The sequence below is a fragment of the Arvicanthis niloticus genome, chromosome 4 (genome assembly GCF_011762505.2).
Source record: "Arvicanthis niloticus isolate mArvNil1 chromosome 4, mArvNil1.pat.X, whole genome shotgun sequence".
NCBI lineage: Eukaryota > Metazoa > Chordata > Mammalia > Rodentia > Muridae > Arvicanthis > Arvicanthis niloticus.
Genome location: NC_047661.1, coordinates 77,159,263 through 77,186,772, shown reverse-complemented (window position 1 = coordinate 77,186,772; position 27,510 = coordinate 77,159,263). Strand labels below are relative to the sequence as shown.

Here is a 27,510-nt window from a genome sequence, read left to right as displayed (position 1 = left end):
CACTTGAAGCATCCAGCATAAACCCACTTCTGTGACAAATACTGTGACTAAATGCAACATGGGAGAGAGAGGGTTAATTTAATGTTACAACTCTCAGAACTTCACTTTGGGAAGTCAAGGCAGGAATCTGAAGCAGAGGCCATGGAGGAATGCTGTTTATTGGTTTGTTCATCATGGCTTGCTCAGCCTGCTTTCTTATAGACCCCAGGACCACTTGCCCACAGGTAGCACCACCCACGATGGGCTGGGGCATCCAGTATTATCATTAACCAAGAAAAACCACCCTGATAGACTTCCCTACAGGTCAATCTTCTAGTGGCATTTTCTCAATTGAGATTCTCTCTTCCCAGATGTGCTAGATTTGTGTGAAATTGGTGCCCTGCTCAGTTATGGTAGAGTTTCTGAGCAAAGGCCCTGGGGAGAGCAGACGGTTCTCTCTAGAAATGTGCCTCCAAGCTCCATTTTTATGGGACAAACAATAATAACCTCTGCTGGAAATGGTTTTCTTCTAGCTGTTCTCAGACACAGTATCCATTGCATCCGTAGCTGCTCACTCTCTCTTCCCACTACAGAGTTGTGGGGTCAGCCTGCCCCAGGAACAGAAGGAGGAGACAAGAAGGGCTTCTTTTTTCTGAGCTCATGTTCAATACACTTAAATAGTATGTGTCAACTGACCAATATAATGTGCATTACATCACACCAAGACAGGTACTTCTGGGGCTGGAGAGATGGCTCAGTGGTTACGAGCACTAACTGTTCTTCCAAAGGTCCTGAGTCCAATTCCCAGCAACCACATGGTGGGTGGCTCACAACCATCTGTAATGGGATCTGATGCCCTCTTCTGGCACACAGGTGCACATGCAAATAAATAGAGCACTCATATGCATAAATAAATTTTAAAACAAAAAAAAATAAATAAAAAGACAGGTGCTTCTGCAGCTTATTATTTGATTACATTAATCTTACTAACTTTTTAGCTGTGTTTCCTTTCTGTCCCATGACAGCCATTTAGTAAAATTATTTACCACAATATTTATAAACTTCTATTAGATAATCTATTAACTTTATCCATTTATTTATTATTTTATAATTCTATAAATGTGACAAGCCAGTATGGCACCCCTCCAGGTTTGCCTCTAGTCCTTCTGGGTGTTCATTCAGGGCCACAGCTTGGAGCCAGGGTACTCAGTAGCTGCTGTACCTCACCCACCTGTTTTTCCCTGGGCAGTTGGGAAAGTGAAGACAGTTAACAGAGCCCCTTTCTTTTTCTCAGTGAAAGGAGCAATAGTCATAGGGAAAATCTGTTAGCCATTCCAGAAATTGATATTTTTTCTTACAGAACAGGAGATGCTTCGTTCCAAAGCTTGAAAAAAAAACAAAAACAAACAAGCAAACAAACAAACAAACCAGAACCAGGGGCTACAGAAGCAGGAAAGTCGTGTGCTTGCAAACAGAGGTTGGAAAGAATTCTTGCTTTGTTTTTCCCATATTTTCTCTAATAACAGATAAGCACATTGTAGGCACGTGATTTCATTGTGGACACGGAGCAGCAGAATTGGGGAGGTGTGCTCACTAATCACACAGGACCTTCCCACCCGGATCTGCAGACACTCAAGCTTGTACATTCATGCCTCTTTTCCACTAATGTAAACAGCACTGCTTACAGCCTGGCGTGTTTCCTAAAATAGTAAACATTCTAGTGTTTCCATGGAGAGATCTGACGTGGAAGCTAATGCAAGAATGTGTTTTGAATGCTCACGGAGGAGAAGGAAACCCTTACAGGGATTCATAGCTTAGGAGAACATCAGACAACTTCATATAAGGAGGTTTGGTTTTTTTTTTTTTTTTTTTTTTTTTTTGAAGGGGGGGTGTGTGTGTTTCGAGAAGCTTTTTAGTTCCTCTTGTTAAGCTGATGAATGTTGAACTGGATACTCATATATAAACCCTCATTCCACATCACCCTTCCAGTCATAACCTTTGTTAGTAACAGGTCTCAGGAGTAAGACTTTCTCTGCAAAAGCAACCATAGCTTTGATACTTAGAGCTGCAGAGGAGGTAGAGAGGGGGATTCCACACAGTGCCATCAGCAGGATTGGCATGGAATGCCCAGGGCTCTGACACGAAGAGATACACAAACTGTATGTCTTTGTCTCTCAGAAATTATCACATGAAAATCACTAAAGCAGGGAAAATGTAAGGCAACATAGAAAGGAGGAAGACTGTGGACTGCGGTAAGCAGCCAAGAGCTTGGTCTGTAAAGCATGCAAATGATTTAAGTAAATGGAGACAAAAAGGGAAAACACTGGTTTATTCATTCAATGACTGTTTACTAATATCTAGACAGATACTGATCTAAGTGCTGTCTGAATCCATTTATGCTACTGTAATGAAAAGCTACACTGGATAGCTTTAAAACAAGAGAAACTTACTTCTCTTAGTTGGGAATGCTAACATGAGTGACTGCAGTCCGCAGACAGACCAGAAGTCTCCTGCTTTTAAAGTCCGAGTTTCCAAATGTTACCTTAGTTGCTGGGAAGCAGCATTGTTTTGTATTTCTAGCACCTCAAGGCCATGTACCAGTTTGTGTGTTGTCACAAAGCTTAACTTTTGTGGCTTTCCTTGGACACATCAAATTTCTTTTTTCTGTTTGTTTCATCTTATATGCCTGAACCATTTTGGGGGCAGGGCAGAGCTTTTAGTGATTAGAACCGTTAGGGCAGTGGAACCCAGTACAGCTGGTTTGGAACATGGGGGTTTCCCACTTCTCCTTTCTTTGGAAACTCCCTCCTAAGCCAAAATTAGAGGTTAGAAACTTGACAGCTCTATTGCCACACAGTGGATACAAAATGGCACTGGTTCCAAGAGAAACTTCTGAGACTCTAGTACATAAATGGGGAGGGACCCATAACAAAACAAAACAAATAAAATGCTAACACAAAAGAATACTTGTTCACCACAATGTAATATAGTCCCCTCCCCTTTCCTCCTTCCCTCCCTCTTTCCTTTTTTCCCTTTTATTTTTTAATAATTTTTTGAGACAGGATTGGCCCCTGTAGCCTAGGCTGGCCTTGAACTCACAATGTAACCCCAGGCTGGCTTTCAATCAGTGCCAAACTTCCTGCTCCAACATCATGCGTATTAGGATAACATGCTGCCATGAGCCACAATCCTCAACAGGGGTATTTTTTTTTTAATTCAACATTAATTTTATAAGTATTTTTTGATAAATTTTTTCATTGACCTCTATAACTTCTGACCTTTTTTTCTACCAAAAAAATTTTTATGTGTATGTGTGTTTTGCCTGAATGTATATTTACGCACTACATGTGTGCAGTGCCCATGGGGAGTAGAAGAGAGCAACAGATTTCCTGGAGCTGAAGTTACAGAAGGTTGTGAGCCATCATCTGGGTGCTGGGAACTGAACCAGAATCCTCTTCAAGAGCAGTAAGTGCTCTTAACACTGAGCCATGTCTCCAGCCCCCATAGAACTTCTGATATTTTTACTGAAGTTGTTTGTTTGTTTGTTTTTAAACCTGAATCCAATTTAAGGTAGTTCTATTTCAGTGATTTTTCAAAGCACAGCTCTCAGAAGACAGCAGCAGCACCAGCAGCAGCACCAAATGCAGCAAGATCTCAGAATTTGTTAGGAATGCAAGTTCTTAGGACCCACCCCAGATCTACTTACTGAATACAAACACCAAGGGTTAGGTCCAAGCAATCTGATCTGGATTTTAATACCATCTCTCCCCATACACCCCATGTATCTGATAGACACTAAAGTGTGAAACTGTTGTTTCTATTAAAAATGTCATTTTTTGTCAAAGCCAGGTTTGACATCAGAGAGTCAACAGAGGCAGGTTGCAAAAGGGGATATGTCATTGGCTATTGGGATCATGCTGATAGCAGATCTCCCTCCCCCCCCCCAAAGTGACAGGTGATTTATGAGGTCAACACTACTGACTGAATTAAACTTAATTATCTGGGGCTAGCAAGAATGCCCAGCAAAAACATACACGCACACAAATACACACACATACATAATACATACATACATACATATAAACACACAATACATACATACACACACACACACACAGATACACATACATATATATATATTTGGTAGATAAAGCAGAGCCAGAGATGCACACTCATTCTTTTCTCTGTCAATTTATACCTTCTTAGATAAAAGTTCTTTATAAAATTACTTCATAAATAAAATGTTATACAAAACAGGGGTTACAGAAGGATGTTGATAGTAAGTTCAAAGCAGTGTTTCATTCTATAGGCACATTATACATTCAAAGCAACAGTTTCACATGGCCTTGCTTTATCATAGTGCATACCTATGGCTTCACCTTCAACCTGACTACAAGAAATGCTTTTTCTTGGTCACAAATTTGTTTCAGTCTTGCTTTTTTATTCTAGTGCAATTAGCCCGTGACACAGGAAGGTTTACAGAGCTCGATTTGTAGCTTTGTTTTATAGAGGGTTTGAAATTACTTGTATAAATTTAGGAATTTTATAAAACCATTATCAGGAATTATGAAATCATCAAGTTATCTATTACTATATGAAGTACATTTTCATATCAGCTCTGCAGGAAATTTGCTCAATAGGGTGGGCTAATGCCCAGGAATCATTAGGCTTTGTAATAGTGACAGAAAGGGCATATTGACAGCAAGAAGCAATCCTGGAATCAAGTCTCTGGTGACCTTGCATCACAGAGCTCACCCATCGAAGACCATGCAAAATGGTGGGCCATCTCCAGAAAACTCATTTGCATGTCTTAGTCTTTCCTAGATACCTTCTGAAAAATATTGTTCACTAGGAATCTAAGGTCCAGACAGATGTAAGTGACTTCACCTAAGGTTAGTCATCTAAGTAGTAACTTTTAAGTTACTAAGTGCTTATAAATGTGTTCATCAGTTATTTTAATTATTTCTTTCTTTTTCGGAGACAGGGTTCTAATGTAGTCAAGGCTAGCCTCCAACTCACTATGTAGCTGAGGATTGCCTTGAACTCCTCATCTTCTTGCCTTTATCTCCTATCTGCTAGAATTGTAGGCATGGACCGCCCCACCCAGTTTGTTATATCAGTAGTTACAAACTACTGATATAACCCATTGATAACATACTTAAAACTGCATACTAGGAAACCCATTCTCTAATTTTTCTATTATGTGCCTTCTGTAAATTTTAGAAGTAATCATCCTATATTAAAGCATCACAAAAATCTTCCGTCTCACCTTAATCGCATACATTGCTTCAGTCATATATGTATGGGATACGTGTATATATGAAATTCTTTTCTAAAATTTATATTAAACAAGAACTAGAAATTAAAATTTAGATTGGGTCCTTTATAGAATGTCTTCCGAACTTTTATCTTCCCAATTTTCAAAGCTATTCTGTGCTAAAGAGATTGTTTTCTGTTTAAAAGTTTAAAATTATTTAGGCAATGCATAGCTGAAATTTTACTACCATAAAAACCTACAACTCTAAGTGCTCAATGAGCTTTGGAACCCGCACAAACTCACATGGCACAGAAAATCTTTACTGCCCCAGAAAACTTCGTCCTCTATCTTAGTTAGGGTTACTAGTGCTGTGATAAAACACCATGACCAAACGCAAACTGGAGAGGAATGCGTTTATTAGCTTATACTTCCCCATCTCTGTTCATCACTGAAGGAAGTCAGGGCAGGAACCTGAAGGCGGAAACTGATGCAGAGGCCATGGAGGAGTGCTGCTTACTGGCTTGCTCCCCATGGTGTACTCAGCCAGCTTTCCTTTCCTTCCCTTCCTTCCTTCCTTCCTTCCTTCCTTCCTTCCTTCCTTCCTTCCTTTTTCAATTTACATCTCAATCAGGACCCCCATCCCTCCTGTCCTCCCAGCTCCACCCTTACAGATCCCTCCCCCACTACTCCCTCCTTTTCTTCTCAGAGAAGGGGAATACTCTCTTGGGTACCATCCACCTTGGGACATTAAGTAGTAGCAGGACTAAGTGCATGTCCCCCACTGAGTTCCAACCAGGCAATCTAGTTAGGGGAAGGGATCCAATGGCAACAGAGTCAGAGGCAGTCTCCCCTCCGATGGTTAGGGCACCACATGAAGACCAAGCTGTGCATGCTACAAATGCATAGGGGGCCTAGGTCCAGCCCCTGCATACTCTTTGGTTGGTCTCTGTGAGCCCCCATGGGCCCAGGTTAGTTGACTCTGCAGGTCTTCTTGTGATGTCCTTGACCCCTCATGCTAGCTCAATTCTATCCGCAACTCTTCCAAAGCAGGATCACCAGCCTAGGGATGGGACCACCCACAATGGTCTGGGCCCTCCCCATTAATCACTAAGAACATGCCCTAGAGCAGTGGTTCTCAACCTTCCTAATGCTGCAATCCTTAATACAGTTCCTCATGTTGTGGTGACCCCCAACCATAAAATTATTTTATTGCTACTTAAGAACTGTAATTTTGCTACATAATGTTTGCATTATACAAATCATAATGTAAACATTGTGTTTTCTGATGGTCTAGGGCGATCCCTGCAAAAGAGTCATTTGACCCCCAAAGGGTCATAGCCCATAGTCTTGCCTATGGACAGAGCTTATGAAGGTATTTTCTCAATTGAGCATCCTCCTCTAATAACTGTAGGTTGTACCAAGCTGACATAAAACTAACCAGCACATTTTTCTTTGAAATTAGTTTTTCACTCTTTCATCCTGAAATCGTTCCTGACCTCTACCACAATAGATGGATTTTTTCTATTCGTTTTTTTTTTAAACCTCAAATGATTGAAACAATTACATTTCACACAGAATGTTTCGTTTGTATATGGCTTTTCTCATTACCACATTTTTGAGATCCACGCATGAAGCACATATCATAGCCAATTCTTTTACACTGCTGGATAGTATTTCACAACTATGTAAGAACATGTTTAAGACAGGATCTCCCTATGTAGCCCAGACTAGCCTAGAACTTGAAAATATAGACTCAAGCTCACAGAGATCTGCCTGCCTCTGCCCTCCAAGTGCTGAGATTAAAGGTATGTGCCACCAAACCTGGTATCCGACCTTGTTTTAAAGAAACGTTCTTTAAATCACAAAATGTTATATATTTATTGTAAAAAAATTATAGACTCCAAATGATGGAAAAGGAACATAAGTATCCTTTTTATTCTCCAGATATAACCATTATTATTAATTTGTAGATCCCTATTTGAATCTTTGCTCATAAGATGTCCATACTATATGTATATCATGCAAGTTACGAGCATTTCCCTTCAGTTTCAAGTTCTATGGCTTAGATCTAAGTAGAACCTGATGTGCTACATTGATGCAGCCTTTGGCTTTACCTGTGGCATCTATCTTAAATGTAAAGGTTAGGGCTGGAGAGATGACTCAAGTACTAAAAGTACTTGTTGTGTTTGCAGAGGACCTGGGTTGAGCTCCTAGCACCCGTATGCTGTTCATAATCATTTGGAAGTGTTGTTCTGGGAAACCAGCTCCCTCTTCTGAACTCCTGGGGCAGCTGACACACTTGTAGTGCATATACATACATGCAGGCAAAACAGTCACTCACAAACAATTTTTTAAATCTAAAAAAAAAAATTCAATGAAATAAAAATTAAAGGTGATACCCGAATATTTATTGGCCTAAATTCAAATGGTTCGTAGCATAGAATAAAATGTCTTCATCTAGTTCCTTCTACTCCATTTTGTTTTCTTACTTAAAGGAGCTACTGTGACTACAAATTGTGATGAAGACAATGATAAGGCTCGTAAACTGTTAAACGTGTTGTAATGTTTCTTCTAAGTTTTATTTTAGCTTCTAGCTCTGTTATCTACACAGCACGACCTCTTTTTGACTATGATCGAGTTATTTTAAACACCAATGATCATGTGAAGGCTGGTTCTGTTATGAAAGCTCACTATCGTTTTTTCAGGGTAATTTTGGAGTGTTTTGTGTAGGAGGAAGTAGAGCGCTCTCTGCCTGTCCACCGGTCATAGTAAATTCAGAAACTCTGTCTTTAATAGATTGTTGTAGATTTCAAAGACTGATGCTCAGTTTCTTTTGACTTTCAAGCTCACATAAGTTAAGGGTAAAAAGAAATGCAGCTGCTTTTACTTGGAGTCCCATTTTACGGGATGGATTAGAGGATCAGAGTCTGTGTCCTTAGATGAAATTGTATATGCAAAGTTATGCAGCATACAAAGCTACAGGATTTTGTTGAGGTGATTAGAACAATCATGATAGGCCCAGCCCCACATTTTTGAATCTAAAAGTCATTAGTTAGGGACCCGAGAGTTCCTGCTCTGGAGGAAGTTCAAGTGGTTGCTGGGGATACCGTTCTTCTTCTGGTGCTTGCCTCTAAAGCCAGGAAGTGAATTTCTTACTGGCAACAGTTTGTGTACCTGCATCTCATCCAGTTGCTGCTCCAGGTTCTCTTATGTGCATGAAGTTCTATAGGAAAGGGTCAGGAGACTTGAGACTTAACTGTATAGTAGTAAAACCTGGTACTAACTATGCCAGTGAATTTCCAGCCCTAATTCTGAAGTTCTTGAATAGAAAACACTTTCAAAGAAGTGTCTGTCTCCCCTCTTCCATTTCCAAAAAAAGTTGTTGACCAGAACCTGAAAGAGAACTTGTGATAATCTCTCAGGAGGCCTGAAGCTTGACAAAGCCCATTCTCTGGCTATCTTTAAAACCTTGATCATCAGATGCAGTCACCTGGTGTTTTCTGGACTCTCGGGTGCTTGCGTAGTACACTGTCCATTCCCCACTCACCAGTTCATTAAAGGACAAAACACTTAGGCTATCCACACATCACCTGATAGACACTGATAGAAACACTAGTCTCTTTTCTTATATCAATCCAGTAGTAGGTAAGGTCCAACCTTAGCTTGGCCTCGGCAAAGCTCTTTCAATCCGCCTCTACTTATCAGGCTCTCCCTAACCACCTCTGCAGCCTGTGGCCTTCTGACCCTAGAGTCAGACAGAGTTAGGAAAGTAGGTGGGACGGCGGCAGAAGGCGGTGGCGCAGCGGTACCTAGTGGCACCGCCAAGCCACATCCAGTGTACGTGGCACTGGCAGTTGACAGACAGGGAGGGGACTGGGTTTTCTCCTCCCTGGGAGGAGCCTCAAGGCATCCAGCAGAGGAGGGAGATTCCTTGAAAGGATCAGGGCGTGTCTTTGGAGAGATCTTAGCAGAGTAAAGCCAGGCGTTGGCCTTATATCTCACATTGCATTCTCCACTCCGAGTAAAGTCCGCTTTACCGGGCTAGCAGGAGAGACTGGATTGGGGGTTAAGCGAGGTACTCGCCAGCCCGCATGCGCGGAGCTGCAGCGGTCGGACTACAACTCCCAGAGGAGTCTTGGTAAGGCCGCCTACCCCGGCGCCATCTTGAAATCTGATGCTCCATCTCCCGGGCTTTGCGTCAGCTCTGAGCCGACACTACTGTCCTGGAGCCTAGCCTGCCCGCCCCGGAGGACGTAGAGGACAAGGCGGCCCGCGGGAGAGACAGCTGTGGGGGCCCTGGCAGCGACCTCGCGCAGCTTGTACCCTGTCACTCAGCATCCCCGTCGGTGTTGCGCCCGCGCCCGCCCCCTGCCCGAGGGGCGGGGCTGCTCTTGTGGTACCCAGAGCCTGCGCGCGCTGAGTTGTGCCCCTGCCCAGTGAGGACCTGGGACTGGGCCATGCCAGCTCCAGACCATCCAGGTGGGAAGAGGACCGCATCCCTGAGCCGGTGAGCAACCCGCAGCTGTGGCCGCTACAGAGAAGTTCCGCACCCTCCAGGAGTGAAGATGAAAGAGATTTGCAGGATCTGTGCCCGGGAGCTGTGTGGAAACCAGCGGCGTTGGATCTTCCATACCGCGTCCAAGCTCAACCTCCAGGTTCTGCTTTCGCACGTCCTAGGCAAAGATGTCTCTCGTGATGGCAAAGGCGAGTTTGCTTGCAGCAAGTGTGCTTTTATGCTCGATCGCATCTATCGATTCGATACTGTCATTGCTAGGATCGAAGCCCTTTCTCTTGAGCGCTTACAGAAGCTGCTTCTGGAAAAGGATCGCCTCAAGTTCTGCATTGCCAGTATGTATCGGAAGAATAATGATGATTCTGGCGAGGAGAACAAGGCGGGGAGTGGGACGGTAGACATTTCCGGCTTGCCAGATATGAGGTACGCTGCACTGCTTCAAGAAGACTTTGCCTATTCAGGGTTTGAGTGTTGGGTAGAAAATGAGGATCAGATTAACGACTCACACAGCTGTCATGCTTCTGAAGGGCCCGGAAACCGACCCAGGAGATGCCGTGGTTGTGCAGCTTTGCGGGTTGCAGATTCCGACTATGAAGCCATTTGTAAGGTGCCTCGAAAAGTGGCCAGAAGTATTTCTTATGCCCCCTCTAGCAGGTGGTCTACCAGCATTTGCACTGAAGAACCAGCATTGTCAGAAGTTGGGCCACCAGACTTACCAAGCACAAAAGTACCCCCGGATGGAGAAAGCATGGAGGAAGGGACACCAGGTTCCTCTGTGGAATCTCTGGATGCTAGTGTCCAGGCTAGTCCTCCACAACAGAAAGATGAGGAAACGGAGAGGAGTCCGAAAGAACTTGTAAAATGTGACTACTGTTCTGATGAACAGGCTCCACAGCACTTGTGTAACCACAAACTGGAGCTAGCTCTTAGCATGATTAAAGGTCTTGATTATAAGCCCATTCAGAGTCCCAGAGGGAGCAAGCTTCCTATTCCAGTGAAATCCATCCTACCTGGAGCCAAGCCTGGCCATATCATGACAAATGGAGTTAGTTCCAGTTTCCTTAACAGGCCTTTGAAACCCCTTTACAGGACACCTGTGAGTTATCCTTGGGAGATTTCAGACCTACAGGAGCTGTGGGATGATCTCTGTGATGAGTATTTGCCCATCGGGTTCCAGGTATACACAATGGCTACCGATAGTGCCTTTCTGAAGATAATAGGATAATAGTGGTTTAGGTTTGACAAAAATTAACCGTTGAGCCTATTTTGGCTATACTTTTTGCTTGTGATCAGTTTAACAGTTCCTATTGTCAGAATTATATGTAACAAAAGGTAAAGATTCTTTTTCTGCAGAAAGACGACCTTTGTCTCACTGTTGGCACCAGAAGCCATCCCCCACGCCACCCCTTGATTTATGCTGGGTTTTGTTTTTAGATTTGTGGATGATATTCTTTCCATTGTCTTTTTGTAAAGGAGTTAGGTTCCTGGCAAGTTCTCCCTGGAGCTTTAAGCTTTTCATCCCCCAGATGCCTTAAAATGGTTAGCACATAGAGTGAAACCTATCATCAGGAAAGCATTAGAAAGAACATCCTGGCAGTGTTCGCTATAGTTAACAATCATCTGAGAGCTAATGGTGACTTGTGCATGGAAGATACTTAGGATTCAAATGTTGTCACTTGTAAAGTTATGCTGAAAACTGTACAGGCAGCTTTTCTACTGAGCCCTACTGGACGGTATTTGTTATTAAGGAAGGGTTCACTCACCCCAGCCTTGACTTTCTCAATGACTAGAGAATGGCAGTTGAACTCAATTTAAGCTATCCATGTCCACCCAACTGATTCCACAGCGCCCTTTTAAATTCAGCTATTTACAGGGACCTGGCAGATGCTCCTCCATTTCTATAGCAACAGTAAATGCTAGATTCAGTTAACTTTGTTAAATATCCCGGCACATTCATTCTGTAGAACTACTCACTGTTAAGGTGGACAATCTAGAAGTCACTAGGGAAGCTTAGTCCTCAGTCAACAGGGGTTCAGAAACTTACAGTCTGGTAATGAATGAAGTTGAGATTCCAATTAAGTGAGATTTTTGAGGCATATTTAGGCTGCATGTAAACTTTGTATACCAATAAGAACTTTAGCAGAAAGTGCAATAAATGTTTTTTTTAATTTATGCAAAATTATCAGAAATAACACATATGAAAGTGTTATTAAAAAGAAAAAATAAGTACTTTCATTTGTGTGAAATGTTAAGCATTATATATGCCCAGCACTTGGGTATTTTTTTTCCCCCCAATGGATCCCCACTGCTATGTTTGGCTCAAACAGTGTATCTGTGACTGGACATAGATACTATAAATTGAACACTCATATAAATCTCAATTTAATATCTAAAACTAGACTGGTTACGATGGGGATCTAAGATATTTTCGTCTATCAACCATGGCCAATACCACAGCAAGTTGAAGACCTGAAGATTCCTCGGACAAGATTTTGTTTACTCCGTATTTAATTGAAAAAATATCTTTTGGTATTTTGCCCAGACTTAGCCAGTTTTGGAGTTGGGAAGAATTTTCAAGAACCCCTCATTAAGAATTTTGGAAAGTTTGTTTGAATAAGAGCCTTGCTGAGCCAAAGTTCCCTCACTAGTTTCAGTCAAGACCTTTTAATTCTGTACATTTAATTCCACTGCCCGAAGCACATCACCTTAACCTATTTTAAACCAAGAACCTGCTTTCTGTATCCAAGGATTCCAGGAGGATTTTCAGGGTTTCCGTAAAGAAAACTGAATAAGTGTGCAAACTATAGTAATTATACTCTCAGATCAAGTCCCTTTGTTACAGTAACTGTGAATGTTAGAGCGTTAAGCCTAATGGGATAGTGCCTCTCTGTCGTCACATGACTCCATTCTTTACTCTGTGAATTATAAGACATTGGGAGGTAAGAGAAAATAGCACTGAACTTCAAGAAAGAGTTTTATTTACTATGTTGTCTCCAATAACTAAAGATGCAGGGCAAAATAGTTACACGGAGTTCAAAGTGTTTGTAAACAAAATACCTATTTTGTTCTGGATCTTAATCTAATTGATTAAGTCCGATTGCTTTTTAATCTCCTTAAGGGCTATTATGGTGTTCGGTAAAACCACAGCCAGGTGGGACAAGGGCAGACCGGCTTTTATCAGTTTCTCTGAGCTTATGTATGAAGAGTAATAAATGCATGGTTTGGGTAGTTTTCTTTTTAGCTGGTAGAATCAAGAGCCTCAAAAGCAAAATTTTCCTACAGTGGGAAGGAAACCTGGTAGACCTTTCTGTTAGTCATTTTGATTCTTTTGTTTAATCTTCCACTTAACCCTTTGTATGTGTATTAGCTACCAGCCTGAAGATTCTTCCCGAGAGCTTTGCTTTCCTTCTAACCCCAGACCCACTTCTCCTTGCTTATATTAAGCTAAATAGCAACGGTATATTTGTCTTGCTTACTGATATATGCAAATCACTTATTTGCCATTTGTGGACTTTATGCCTGGAAGACCCAAGCTCTTCAGATTATCTGTGCGAAGGTTTGAGGTCTTGTTCTGGGTAGTAATTTCCTTCTTTATTGTCCTGCCCTGAGATAGAAAAGCTGTGATGGGGGGTGTGGTCCCTTAGTAAACAGCAGTTCACGAAGAGCTCTGAGCTACCAGGCTCCTTGTATCTAAAGTCAAGGAGCACACTTTTGCTTCAGACCTTACAAGGCCAAGGGCTGCTTTTGGGGGACTATGGTGAATTTGTCCCACTTAATACCTTAGTTGTTTATTTAGGCAGATCAGACCCTTTAGAAAATGTAGACATTAGATAATAGCCATAGGCTGGGCCTTTAATTTTATGCTAGCTGATGGTTCTTGTTTGTCTCTAATGAGTAACAGCAGGATAGAAAACAATAGCAGTTTGAGATCTGTGACTCACTATTGTAAGGATAAGAACATGCCAGGCAAATGCCGTTAATCCAGAGGTAAAAACATGCCTTTCAGCCTCGGGCAGCACTGGGCCTGGACTCTGCTTTCCTTTTCAGATTGATAAAGCATGCATACCAACTCTGACTTGAAAATGATTAATCTGAAAGGACATTGTGCTTAGGTCATGGTCTTAGAAGCCAAGCATCTGGGAGTGACCCTGATGCTACTAAACTAAGGACCACTGACCTCCGGCTCTGTAAATTGTCCGGGGTCCAAGCTTATGTGCTTGGTACTTTACAAGAACTTAGTGGACATTCCTGACCCAGAGGAACCTAGTAAAGGCCCTTTGGGTGTCTCTGAAAAGGCATTTTCTCTGCAATAAAAGAACATATTATGAAGAAAGGCGAAATGAAGACCTCTCATGTTTTAAGTAAGTCATTTACAGAATCTGAAGTTTCTTGTGACTCATGCTGAGATAGTTCACATGAGATGCAGATTCCTTGCCTGTGGCATTCTTTGGCTTTAAAATTGCCACTTCTATGCCCTCGTGTTTATGTATACATAAGCAGAGAAATGATGTATATGTGAATATAAACATGTATGTATATATACACATACACAAGTAAATGATCTTGCTTCTAAGACAGCTGCTGAACATTGGATGGGGAAGTAGGAGTCAGGCCTGGTCTAATTTGGTTTTGTTTTTATTGGTCTTAGTCATTAAGCACAAGCCTTTGATTCCCTAAAATGTTCCTAACTTTATGGGGAGCCCTGGGTTTATGGGAATAAAAGCTGCATCACTAACTGTAATTTAGTTTTCCCTGGGTAATTCTTGACTTTTTGTGTGACTTGAAAGCTTAATCTACCTTTTAATAGCTTTCCATTTCCTTGTATGTGAAGTGGAATCAGGGTGGCTGGCTAGTTTGTTGCTCCCTTCAGAGCTCTGAGATCTCTGATTTAAAGTGGACAAATAGCACTGTCTTCCTGCCATTTTAATGTTGAAACTGTTCCCTGATACCCAGCACTAGAGATTAGGGACTGAGCTTGCAGTCTGGTGCATGCTATAGCCATGCCTTACAGCTTGGCTCTGTCTCCAGGCCTGGAGTTGGGTCTTCAGTTGTGCTTGCTGTGGGTGAGATTTCAAATGTGTAGCATGACATTACTGGAGAGTGATTTTACACGGGGGAAACAAGAACCAGGTCTTATAGATGCTGCTTTTCCATTGAATCACTGACGATTTTATTTGTCCATTAGAATGGTATCTGTTTCAGTCATCTCTTGTGGTATGTGTGTGACATAATCTACATTGCTTCGGGGGAGACTTCTTATATTCACCACAACAAATATCTCAAGTGTTTCTGGGAGTCATCCCCCTTGCTTCTCCTACCTCCAGTTGTCTGGAGCAACAGCATGTTAGCTGTGCCAGACCCATCCACTTATCTCTTCCATTGCTGTCTTCATAATCCAGCACCTTTCACCTGCATTCTGGCTGATCTCTCTTCTGCCGGGTAACTGCCCCTCACCACTGAGCAGCTGCAGTGAGCTTCTAAAAACTTAAATATGGTTGCTCTTCTGTTAGAAAACACTGCAGTCAGGGCTGGGGACATAGCTGCACAAGGCCCTGGGTTCAATACCCAGCAGCACCAAAACCAAAATGTAAGTATATAAAACACTGTAGACAGGTCTTATCCAGTTTGGATGAATCCAGCTTGATTACCCTTGCTGTGCAGGAGGTTAAGACCTGGGCTGTGCCTCCCTTCACACTGAACCCCATTACCCTCCCCTTTGCCAAGTGTGTTCTAATAAGGCCCACCACCAGCTTGTGACTCCCCTTTCACACTCAAAAGTGTGGCCAGCCTGAGTTGAAATGTGCTCTGAGTATAAAATAGACCTCCAATTTGAAATACTGAAAAAAATCTTATTTTTATATTGACCGCATTTGTAATGTTTTAGAAATATTTGCATAGACAAATTGTCAAAACTAAGTTCACTTTAAAAAAAAAAAAAAAAAAAAAAAAAAAAAAAACCTTTTATCCAGGGAAGCTCTGAGAAAATGAAAATTTACACAGGTGGCTCATAGTGGTTTTCTCCTGGGGTACCCTTCTAGATATTCGCCTTTCCTTTGCCAGGCTCACTTTCCATCAGCTCTTCTGTCTGCCTGGCTTGGTTTCTGTTTCTTTTAGAATAACTGGCTACTTCCCCTTCAGATCTCCATTCAGATACTGTCTCAGGAGGACCACTCTCTCTAGTTGATATAAAGTCTCAGGAGGAAGGCTCTTTCTAGTTAATATAAAGTAACAGTCACCAATTCTCTGTATGGTTTCCTATGTTACTGCATAGGACTTGCCAAGCCTACAGTCTACTCCATCTTTCCATATTTACCTTGTAGCCACCAAACCCAAGCTCTGAAGAATCTTCAAGAGAAGTCACTTTGTCCTATACAATATTCCCTTCTCCAACATAATATCTGCTAGTTAGTGCTCAGCACATCTGTGTGGAAGGAGTAGATGAAGTTGAATGTGCTGTAGGCATAACCAGGGAAAATGGGCCCATTTCACTCCCATTTCTTGTCAAAGCAAGCATTGAAGTCCAGCGTCTGGAGGATGCTGTCAGAAGTCTCTGTGCTTTTGTGAGTCAGTCCACCAGCTTCCAGAACTCTATAGATTGCTTCCATTTCCTGACATTTGTTTATGTTTGAGACTATGTCTCAATACCTCTCTGATCATCTTGCCTTTTAATTTTAAGATTTTGTTTTATCAATTCATTTAGCAGGGACAAAATAGCCTTTTAAAATAGCCTTTTATTACTTTTATAGCTATGGGCTTATGAAGGTAATAAAACATCCTTGTTTGTACCTGTTTTTCTTGAATTCATTGCACCCTTTTAATTCTTAGCAATGATTCAAAGCTGGGTGCAGTGATGCAGGCTTGTAATCTTAGAGTTGAGAAACTGAAGCAGGATTCTGGGGTTTGAAGCCAGACCTGGATTATAAGACCCTGTCTCAAAACAAAAACAAAACAAGGAAAAAAAAAACCCCAAAAAACAAAAAATGGTTTTTCAATGTGAATTGTCAATTTTAAGTTTACATTGCTTATAAAAGTAACAGAGTCGATATTTTGTATCCATTAACCTTACCCATTCCTCTGGTTTGCTAGAACATTCTTCCTCATTCGTCCTAGCTAGCATCAAAGCTCTCATCCTTTGCAGATCCAAATAAATTTCATCTCTGTCAAGAGCCTTTTTTTATGACCTGTCAAAATGAGTAGTCTAATGGTATGACCACTTACTTCCTCAATAAACCAAGACTGATGGGAGCCAGAACTAAGTATCCTCCTGCATCGTGCTCCCCACCCACAGCACTCTGTAGTTTATAGTGTTAGAAACAAAGTAGTAACCAGCACTGGGGTAACAAAACTCCTCACTTCCTCTGCTCAGTCCCTTGCAGGAAGGTATTTAAAGTCGGCTGTAACCCCAGGCTCTGGAAGGTCGGAAAGTTTGAAAGCCCAGGAAAAGAAAAACATAAATAAGCACTTCTTTTCCTAAGGAAGAAGGGGCTGGCAGAGGAGGGAGGATTTAGTGCGGCCAGGAACTCCTTAGGTACCACTATCTTAGCTCATTGTGATCTTCAGGTGGAGTTTGATATAATTCATCCAGTGCCCTTTAAGAGCATTAAAGTATTGAGTATTCTTAGAAAGTACACTGCCTTCCAGAATGTTGTGGTTATGTTTTTATGTTTACTTTCCCCTTCCATTTTTAATAATTTTGGTTTATAGAGACAATTAAAAAAAAGTATGAAAACCTCCCATGCTTCCTCACCCAGACTTAGACTTAGCGAGGGCTGCTATTTTTGTTACAGTTTCCCTTTTTACTCCTGCTCTGTGCCTGGGTACATTACTTTTTTTTTTTTTTTTTTTTTTTTTTTTTTAACTTCCAAATAAGTCATTTACTCTAGATATAACCATATGTATTTCTTAAGGACAAAGACATCTCTTATCAACTGCAGTACAAACAAAGGAAATTTGGTGACCAGAAATGCTGTTCTTTAATGTATGACCCATATCAGAAAATAAAAGTTTGCCAGATTTTCCAACAATGGAAATAGGCCTGTTGTAGGACAGGTAATTGGACTATAACTTTGATCCTTTGATGCCTTCATTAATCTCCTGGTTAAGCATAGAATGAGGCAAATATTTGGTTGTAGCTGTGTTCTCTATTAAGTCCCCCCTTGTCTTTAAATTCTGAGATACTTGCTTTACCTGTGAATGGGTGGGGAAGGTCAAGGACAGGAGGGAAGGAGCATGTTGGGATGGTAGTGAAGTGGCATTACCAGCAAGTAGCAGGACTGTCTTCAGGAAGTCACCTGATCATTTATGCCCCAACTGTGGTTTCCAACTTTCAGAAAAAGAAGGCCCAGTTTGAACATGAAAGTCAAATGGCTTATTGTCTGCATTTACTCAGTGTGCTTGTCTTCCCTGTTAGCCCATGCCTAAAGGGTTACCCACGCAACAAAAGCCAGACCTAAATGAGACCCCTACAACCCAGCCATCTGTGTCTGATTCCCACCTGGCAGAACTCCAGGACAAAATCCAGCAAACAGAGGCCACCAACAAGGTATGTCAGAACTGGCTGTAGTCCAGCTCCATCCCGAGTCTGTGTTGTAGTCTGGGAGATGGATGCTGGGGCATCCCCAGTTCTCTACAGAAAGGCTCATTTAGAAGTATAGTTCTGCATTTGTATCTTTATTTCCTTTCTTGTATGTGTGAGTTGCATGTATCCAGATAGGTAGGGGTGTGTGTGTGTGTGTGTGTGTGTGTGTGTGTGTGTGTGTGAATGTGTACTAGAGATCAGTCTCAGGTATTGTTCCTCAGGAGGTATCTACCTTGGGGTATTTTTGGAGACCATCTTTCACTAGGACCCAGGGCTTAAGTTAGGCTAGCCAGAGATCCATCTGTTCCCAGAGCTAGGATTATAAGCACACAGCTCCAAGCCTGGCTTTTTATGTGGCTGCTGGGATTAAAATCAGATCCTCATAGCTTGCCCAACCCTTCTCTTTGTCTTATCAGGATTTTAGCTTATCCCATACATACCACATTTTCTGATGCCTTATGGGAATGAGATCAGATCTTCCATGTAACTTTTAACTCTACAGTAAGGCTCTGACACATTAAATTTGTGCTTTAAATTTTAGTGTAACTTCTTACCCTTGTTAGCTCATAGATTTTAATGTCTGATTTCAAGGCAATTGTCCCAAAGGGGCTCTTGAATATCTGCTCTTATAATAGTCCGTCCTGTACTAGATAGCAGGCACTCCTTGGTCATATGGGAGCGTCAAGAGAATACTATGGCTGTTGACATAAAGAATGTGTGCAATACATGAGAACTGAGGTGTCTGAGCATTAAAGGAAGCAGTGCATATTTGCTGCCTCTCTTCATAGTCTCATGGTTACTATGCACGGGAAAGAAGTCAGGTAATACACCCTACGTCGTTCTTTAAACCCGAGGTGCACAGGCCGGACAGTGTGATGGCCCTCGAGGTTACAAGTCATCATGGAGCTAATGTATTTCTCTGCCCAATCCAGATTCTTCAAGAGAAACTAAATGACATGAGCTGTGAGCTAAAATCTGCACAGGAGTCATCTCAGAAGCAAGATACGACAATCCAGAGCCTCAAGGAAATGCTAAAAAGCAGGGAAAGTGAGGTAAGATGCCACGTGGTCCCAGACCTGTGGGGAAACTAGTGACATAGATAAGTGCTCACTATTTTGTAGATGTCACTATTGTCAGACCAACAAATCTTACTATGGAAAACTGTCCACTACGTAGGTGTTTTGGAAAGCTTCTGTTACTATCATCTGCACAGGAGAGAAAAGTAATTTATAAGTCGTGGGCTAACCTTAGCACGCTATCCTCTCATTTTCAGACTGAGGAGCTGTACCAGGTGATTGAAGGTCAAAACGACACGATGGCAAAGCTTCGAGAAATGCTGCACCAGAGCCAGCTCGGACAGCTCCATGTAAGTCAGGGCCACAGGCAGGAGTGGGGCTGCCCTGGCTGCACAGGTCTCTTGGGGGCTCCCTGCTATCCTCCTTGTCATTGTGATTATGATTCTGCTCTTTTCAGAGCTCAGAGGGCATTGCCCCTGCTCAGCAACAAGTGGCCCTGCTTGATCTGCAGAGTGCTCTATTCTGCAGCCAGCTTGAAATACAGAAGCTCCAGAGGCTGGTACGCCAGAAAGAACGCCAGCTGGCTGATGGCAAGCGATGCATGCAGTTTGTGGAGGCTGCAGCTCAGGAGAGAGAGCAACAGAAGGAAGCTGCTTGGAAACATAACCAGGTAAATCATTAACCGTTCTACTGCCCTCAGGGCTGACTTTGCCCCACAGTGACTTGTGAGCAGGACAGTTTGTGCTGAACCTGAAACCCTTGCATCGGTGGCCTTGTCTAATGTGGTCAGTATTTGTTGCCCCCGGGTCATGCACCAGATGAACAGACTGTGTCCTGGAAGTACAAAGGTGGATATCAGAGACCCTGCCTCTTAACTAACATACTTAGTAGGAGAGGCAGTCACACGACAGAATGTTAGTAGGGTAAATACTCCCAAAGACTCTGGTTTATGTTCCCATAGCTATGTCCAGGAGGGTCTGAGGAAAGAAGTCAGAGGGCTTAAAGCCTCATGAAGGAGGAGATCGCTGAGGTTATTCTGAAAGGATAAAGTCAGCTGAGGCCAATGAGGTAGCTCAGCAAGTGAAACATGCTTGACTCACAAGGGTTTCCGCCCCAGAACTATGCCGGAAGGAGAGAACTACTTCCTGAAAGTTGTCCTTTGACCTCCACACGTGCATGCCTGCACTCATATAAGTAGGACACACACAAATAAATGAGTAAATACATAAATTAATTAAATTAAATTGGAAAAGTCATTGGGTAAAGTAGAGAAGGGTATTTACGTGCATAATTAGTCATGGAATGTAAATATATATACACATTAGACAATCCTTAAATAGTCCTCTGTCTTGTTAGTGTGGAGCACATGCTGTTTTTCTTTGTTTGTTTTCTGCATTGAAAAGATCCTTTTTGTGTGCTATCTTAGTAGTTCAGAAATTAATTACGAGCCCTGGATTTTCTTTAGAAATATTAAAGTTCCAGATATTTTGGTAAGCGATAGTGCAGACTCAGGAGCTGAGTTCGTTAGGGAAAGGTTGGGATTACAGCTCAGACCTCACCTAGTAGATGACAGAGCTGTTCTTTTAAGACAGAAATCACACACTGCCCTGGGATCACTGAACTGTGATACCAAATTTACCTTCACCTCCATACTTTTTAGAAGCTTTCATATCCTGTTTGATTTATATTCTCTATACCTTTGCTGTATCAATTTAAATGATGGTATCCTCTGCTATGTTATATTTTATTATACGCCTTTGAAGTGTTTTGTCTGTTTTGTTTGGAAATGAGATAGAGCTATTTTGCCCGGGCTGGCCTTGAATTTGAGATCCTTCTGCCCTGAGACATTGGCTGGGATTATGGGCAGGTGCCATCACGCCCAACTTGCCTTGAGAGTGCTGAGACCTTCACATCTAATGGTCACATGGAAAGGTTACCGTAAAAACATGCTCTGTTTATTTCAGGAATTACGAAAGGCTCTACAACATCTCCAAGGAGAACTGCACAGAAAGAGCCAACAGCTCCACATTCTGGAGGCGGAAAAATATAATGAGATTCGAACCCAGGGACAAAACATTCAACACCTAAGTCACAGTCTGAGTCACAAAGAGCAGCTAATTCAGGTAAGTCCTCAGATGAAAGCAGCCTTCTGGGCTCTCAAATGCCTGCTCATACCACCTCAGGGCCCACCTGTGCCCACTTATGACTGCTGGAGTTGGAAACAAACACAATGAGAAGAAAATACAGTCCATGAGCAGCGTGCTGTCCAGCACGGAACTGTGTGAATGTAAACAGCACAGGCAGAGTTCAGCAAACACAACACCTCTGAGGTGGACACTCTGCTTCATGAAGACATGGCAGGAGAGATCTCTTACAGAAACATCCACAGAATTCAGTGATCAAACGAAAATTGGGGGGGAAATAGGGCACTAAGAGGCATGATCAGCTCTGTCACCTACTCTAAGCTTTGGGGACACTGAATCTTCTAAGTTTCAGAGTAAATAATTTTTACATACTATTGTATATGATTCCCACTCCCTCACAGAGGTACTCATGCCACACCTTCATTTGGGAAATATATTTTTGCTGTTGGTAGTTTTGTTTTGTTCTGAGATGGCATCTGACTATGTGGCCCTGGCTGACCCAGAGCTATGTAAACCAGGCTGACCTCCAAATTACAGAGATCTACCTGCCTCTGTGTCCTCAGTGCTGGGATAACTAACAGGTGTGTTCCACCAGGCTTGACTCAAATTCTTTACTAACACCTTTAAGCAGTGTGTCCTCTGTTTCCCTGAGAGGGCTGGCTCACCAGCTAATCCATTTGTTGCAGAATTATTAATACTTTACATCTCTGTTATCTCTGACTCATTTGTGAGTGTGTACTAAACAACAAATTTCTTGGGAAAATGAAGAAATTCAGTTAAGAGATAAAGGAATAAAGGAAAGTACTTCTGTCTCACTAGGAACTTCAGGAGCTCCTACAGTATCGGGATAACACAGACAAAACTCTAGACACAAATGAGGTGTTTCTTGAGAAATTGCGGCAACGAATACAAGACCGAGCTGTTGCTCTAGAGGTACGTGGCCAGTCGTGCCTCCCCACCCCCCGCCCGCCACTGCCATTCCTTCTAGCTGTGATGGTGTCTACATGACACATGACTGCTTTGGGGGTTCAGCTTCCAGTTCTCACAGTTGGGATCTAAGTGAATGAAGGTGGTCATTTGGCGAACCCTCCCGTGTTTAGGAGCCTTGCTTTCTCTGCAGCGCGTTATAGATGAAAAGTTCTCTGCTCTAGAAGGAAAGGACAAGGAGCTGCGGCAGCTTCGCCTCGCTGTGAGAGACCGAGACCATGACTTAGAGAGACTGCGCTGTGTCCTGTCCGCCAATGAAGCTACCATGCAAGTAAGAGCCAAACCCAGCCCACTCTCCCCACTCCCGATGCCTTCTAGGCCTGAGGCAGCAGCCCCTCCATCATTCTCTGTAACACAGAGTATTGTTTTCCTTTGAAAGGAAAACAAAATTAAAAACCAGAGAAAAGTAGCATTCACCCATGCTCCACCGCTGGTGGGAGGCTTCTGGCCCTTCTCTTCCATTTTCATTCCGGACTCATGGGAGTAGTGGATGGTGGTTGGGGCTTGGGTGGTTCTGACTTCTCATTCTTGACTATTAATGTGGATGTGCACACACACTGTTCCATGAGCACCGCTGGGGGCAAGTGTATACACACATACTTTATATTGTGTTCCCCCCATTGATACTATGTAGATACCTGTGTACACATAACTGCTTGGTTTCTTAATGTATACTTGTAGCTTTTCTGCATACTTACTTTAGATCCTATGTACCTACCATCTGTGTGTTCTTAAAGAGGCCATTCACTTTTTTGTTAGAGAAACTACTCCCACAATCCTATTCTATCATGCATTCTACATTTACCTCTCCACAAACCAGATTTAAAAAAAAAAGTACTGGTATGACAATATGACAGTCTATGTTTTCTCTTCTTCCAAAAAGTATCAGACAGGTCTCAGTTTTTTTTTCTTTTGTCTTTTTTCTTTCTGTCTGCCTCTCTCTCTCTCTCTCTCTCTCTCTCTCTCTCTGTGTGTGTGTGTGTGTGTGTGTGTGTGTGTGTGTGTGTGTGTGTGTATGTGTTTTGATTTTATTTTTCAAGACAGGGTTTCTCTGTCTTCTCTTTCCTGGCTATCCTGGACCTTATTTTATAGACCAGCCTGGCCTTGAACTTACAGAGATCCATCTGCCTCTGCCTCCTAGGGGCTGGAATGAGGGTTTAAAAGCTTTTATTTTTCAAGACAGGGTTTCTCTGTCTTCTCTTTCCTGGCTATCCTGGACCTTATTTTATAGACCAGCCTGGCCTTGAACTCACAGAGATCCATCTGCCTCTGCCTCCTAGGGGCTGGAATGAGGGTTTAAAAGCTTGTGCCACCACACCCAGAGGGACTAATTTCTTATCCTGAGGAGCGTGGGGTGCCCGTTTGGCTTATGTTTGCTGTGTCTGTCCTTGTAGAGCATGGAGAGTCTCCTGAGGGCCAGAGGACTGGAAGTGGAGCAGTTAACTGCCACCTGCCAAAACCTCCAATGGCTGAAAGAAGAACTGGAAACCAAATTTGGCCATTGGCAGAAGGAACAGGAGAGCATCATTCAGCAGTTGCAGACATCTCTGCACGACAGGAACAAAGAAGTAGAGGCAAGGCTCCACTAACCGGAAGGCATTGGCTTGGGATGCATAGTCAGGACCCTCAGGCCTGCAGAGCCAGCAACCCAAGTCTTTAATTATATTCTATGCCTGGGCGAGTAGCTACCTTTCCCTGGGAACTCTTTTTACAACTATAAACTTAACATGTCATTTATCATTGTCACAGAAGCTATATGGAAATTAATTAGATCTTAAAATGCATCTGTATTGTAACTTACGTATATTATAATAGTTAGAATGTACTTGCTAGGTCAGACACTGGTTTAAGAGCCTAATGGAAATTAACTTAGTGAACCTCACAAGTTCATGGGTCATACTCCACTTTCAAAGCAAGGACTTAGATGCTTGAGGTTAACTACCTTGTCGGAGCAGCATCACAGAGACATAGCCACTTCAGGACAGCCTGTAGGGCCCTACGGTTTAAGCACCATATATTGTAATTCTGTGTGGACTAGGAGCTGTAGTGGCATTACTCTCTTATGAGTACAGTTTCCTTGGTCCTCTTCTGTTTTTCCTGGACAGGGTCTTGCTTTATAGCCAGGCTGGCTTTAAGTTTGCAGCCTCCTACTTGAGGCTCACAAGAGCCTGGGCTTGCAGGAGGCATGTGCTGCCTCACCCAAATTATCATTCCCTTTGGCCCATGGTGTTTTTTAACTCCCTCTTTAAAGTTATACTGCAGAGGAAGTAATTGAGCCAAGTGCCCACTTGCTCCGATTGACATTAACTGGTGTGGCTCCATCTGACATTAACTGGTGTGTTAATGCTGAGCAAAAGGAAAACTACTTATTTCAGAAATGATGGCATAAGCAGTCTGGGGGGTGGGAGGGAGTCTCTGTATTGTTAGTATTCATTCATTGAGTATGTATTTCCAGCCTTTCAAGTCCTGGGCCTGTTGTAGGTTTGAGGAAACAACCAAGATAAGACATTATACTGTTCCCAAGAACCTTATAATGTTTTTATGGTGGGTGCTTCAACGTGAAGTACAGAAAATTCTGTCCTCCAGAAATTCATGCTGTCCCTTTCACATTAGGATCTCAGTGCAACTTTGCTCCGTAAACTTGGACCTGGTCAGAGTGAAGTAGCTGAGGAACTGTGCCAACGCCTGCAGCGAAAGGAAAGGATGCTGCAGGACCTTCTGAGTGACCGGAACAAACAAGCTGTGGAGCATGAGACAGAGATCCAGGGACTGCTCCAGTCGATGGGCACCAGGGAGCAGGAGAGACAGGTGAGCGCTAGTGCAGAGCCAGATGAGGAGCCTGTGATGTTCGCCGGCCGACAGGAAGTGATGCTCGTGGCCCGCAGACAGGAAGTGTCCGAAGCATTTGACTTGGACACTCGTTTTATAGTCAACTCAGTTTCTTGCCTTCAATCCATGAACTGCAGTTCCACATCAGTAAGAATGAAATAGTTTTGAACATTATGTCTGGAAAGTGACCTAGATAGTACATGTATTCATTATTTTGGCTTTCTCTGGTTGTTTTGAGAGAAAGGGGAATGGAATACTGAAATATTATCTAAGATACAGGAAAAGTTATACTCAGCATGCTCACATATATTCTCTCTCTCTCTGCTCTCTCTCTTCTTCTCTCTCTCTCTCCTTCTTTCCCTCTCTCTCTCTCTTTCTCTGAAACAGAGTTTTACTTGTAGTCCAGGCTGGATGGAACTCACTGCACAGGCCAAACTCAAATTAGCAATCCTCCTGGCTCAGCCTGTAGAATGTTGGGATTGCAGGTGTCTATCACCACATCCAGTCCATAATTTAGAACGTTGTACTTTTATTTATTTGTCTGTTGGGGAGCATGTATCCTGGTGCAGATTTAAAGAATAAATCTGGGCCATCGGTTCTGTCCCTCACCGTTTGGAAACCAAGTGTTGTACTAAGGTCATCATCTTGGCAGCCAGCAGCCCTTACCTACTAAGGCATCTCACTGGCCCACATTTTCTTTTAATTCTTATAAAATCTGAGTTATTTTAGGTGGAAACAATTATATTTTGAAAGCCATTATGAGAGAAGGTAATATCAGGATGATAAAGGCTGTATCAATCTCAGAATACCAGTGCACACTATTTTAAAGTCAGTTTTTTTTTTTTTTTAAAGATAAGGTTTCCCACTGTAGTCCAGCCCGGTCTGGAGCTTATATATAGCTAAAGCCGCCCTCACTCCTGGCAGTCTTCCTGCCTCAGCCTCTCAAGTGCTGGGATTACAGGTGTGATCTACCACACCCAGTTTTGAAGGTCAGTTTCTAGTTTTTCCTGATTCTTGCATATCTTTTTCTCCATGGCTAGCTGATCTTGCTGGCTCTGAGGACGTCACAGACATACACAGCCTTTGCATCTCAGCCGCTCCTCTAGTGGTGTCCATGCGGGTCTGCCTTTCTGATTGCCCAAGCAAAAGATTGACCTGAAAAGTCTTTCAAAAAGGAGATTAAGTGACAGGAGGGGCTTGAGAACCTGTGATTCTAATGTGGTTCACAGAGCACACTTGGAGCAAGGACAAAACACTGTCCTAGGATTGTACTGGCCACATACCTTGTTTGTGCTGTTATGTTTTCAGGGAGACTTTTCATAGGAAACATTGGCAGTATGTTGATACCTCTCAAGTGATTCTGTCCATACCTTAAAATTTTACATACAGAAAAAAGGTCTTTTTTTTTTTTAATTCTCATTTAGAAATTATGATAGCGGCACAGCTTTTCATCTAAACAGTTGGTTTCTTCCCAGAGAGAAATTGGTTCTGTAATTTAGCCACTGTAGTTTCAATTCATTATTTCAACCCCTGAAAGTTTACAATGGCTATTGTGTGTGTCCCTGGGTGTATGCACGAGCTATGTGTGGGCACATGTGCTGTGGTGCATGTATGGAAGTCACAGAACAACTCTGTGGAGTAGTTTCTCTCCTGCCACCTTTCTATGAGTTCCAGAGATCAGAATCAGGTCACCGGGCTCTTGCCAGCTGTAAATGCACTTCTGTACTATAACAGTCGCAAAGAAGTCCAGGTCTTTCCTTGTCTCGTCATCGTCTCAGGCCACTGGGATTAGAAATAAACTAGTTTGATGATTTTACTCTTTCTATTGGTAGGTAGTTTTATAAATTTATATAGTGAATTTTAGTCATTCTCACCCCTTACTCTCTTTTCTTCTCCACCTCCCATTCCCACCAGTACCGTTTTCTGAGTGAGCCCCCCTCCTACTTTCAAGTCTTGGTTGTGTGTGGCTACTGAGTTTAATTGTGGGAGATTGATTAATGAAGCAAGGGCAGTTTATCAGTAACTGCACCAAAGAAATGAAAGAAATGGTATCTCATCTCCCAAGTAGGCATTAACTGTCAACCCTCCCCAATCTGTGATAAAGTATTGACAGGCCCAATTTTTTTTTTCTTTTGCTTATTCTTTTGAGGAGATTTTTTTTCCTACCCTTTTTCTAAAATATTAAAATGTAATCTCTCCCTTTGAAA

The 27,510-nt window shown here is 42.5% G+C and overlaps 1 protein-coding gene across 23 annotated transcripts in view; it reads left to right on the top strand.

The window, feature by feature from the left end:
* Nucleotides 1–27,510, top strand: part of Pde4dip (phosphodiesterase 4D interacting protein) — a 191,958-nt gene that overhangs the window by 110,609 nt on the left and 53,839 nt on the right. For 16 of the 23 annotated variants that reach the window (XR_004606602.2, XM_034499721.2, XM_076933000.1 and 13 more), the window contains exons 9-17: nt 18,160–18,291; nt 19,260–19,379; nt 19,601–19,693; nt 19,801–20,013; nt 21,308–21,466; nt 22,307–22,420; nt 22,608–22,745; nt 23,869–24,048; nt 25,088–25,282. Coding sequence is in view for 22 of the 23 variants with exons in the window: in XM_034499721.2 (XP_034355612.2) it covers nt 18,160–18,291; nt 19,260–19,379; nt 19,601–19,693; nt 19,801–20,013; nt 21,308–21,466; nt 22,307–22,420; nt 22,608–22,745; nt 23,869–24,048; nt 25,088–25,282 (1,344 nt within the window). In the remaining variant the exon portion in view is untranslated. Of the gene's footprint in view, nt 1–9,412; nt 10,927–18,159; nt 18,292–19,259; nt 19,380–19,600; nt 19,694–19,800; nt 20,014–21,307; nt 21,467–22,306; nt 22,421–22,607; nt 22,746–23,868; nt 24,049–25,087; nt 25,283–27,510 lie in introns of those variants that run through there. The other 7 variants (XM_076933007.1, XM_076933006.1, XM_034499728.2 and 4 more) reach the window with 5 other exon arrangements.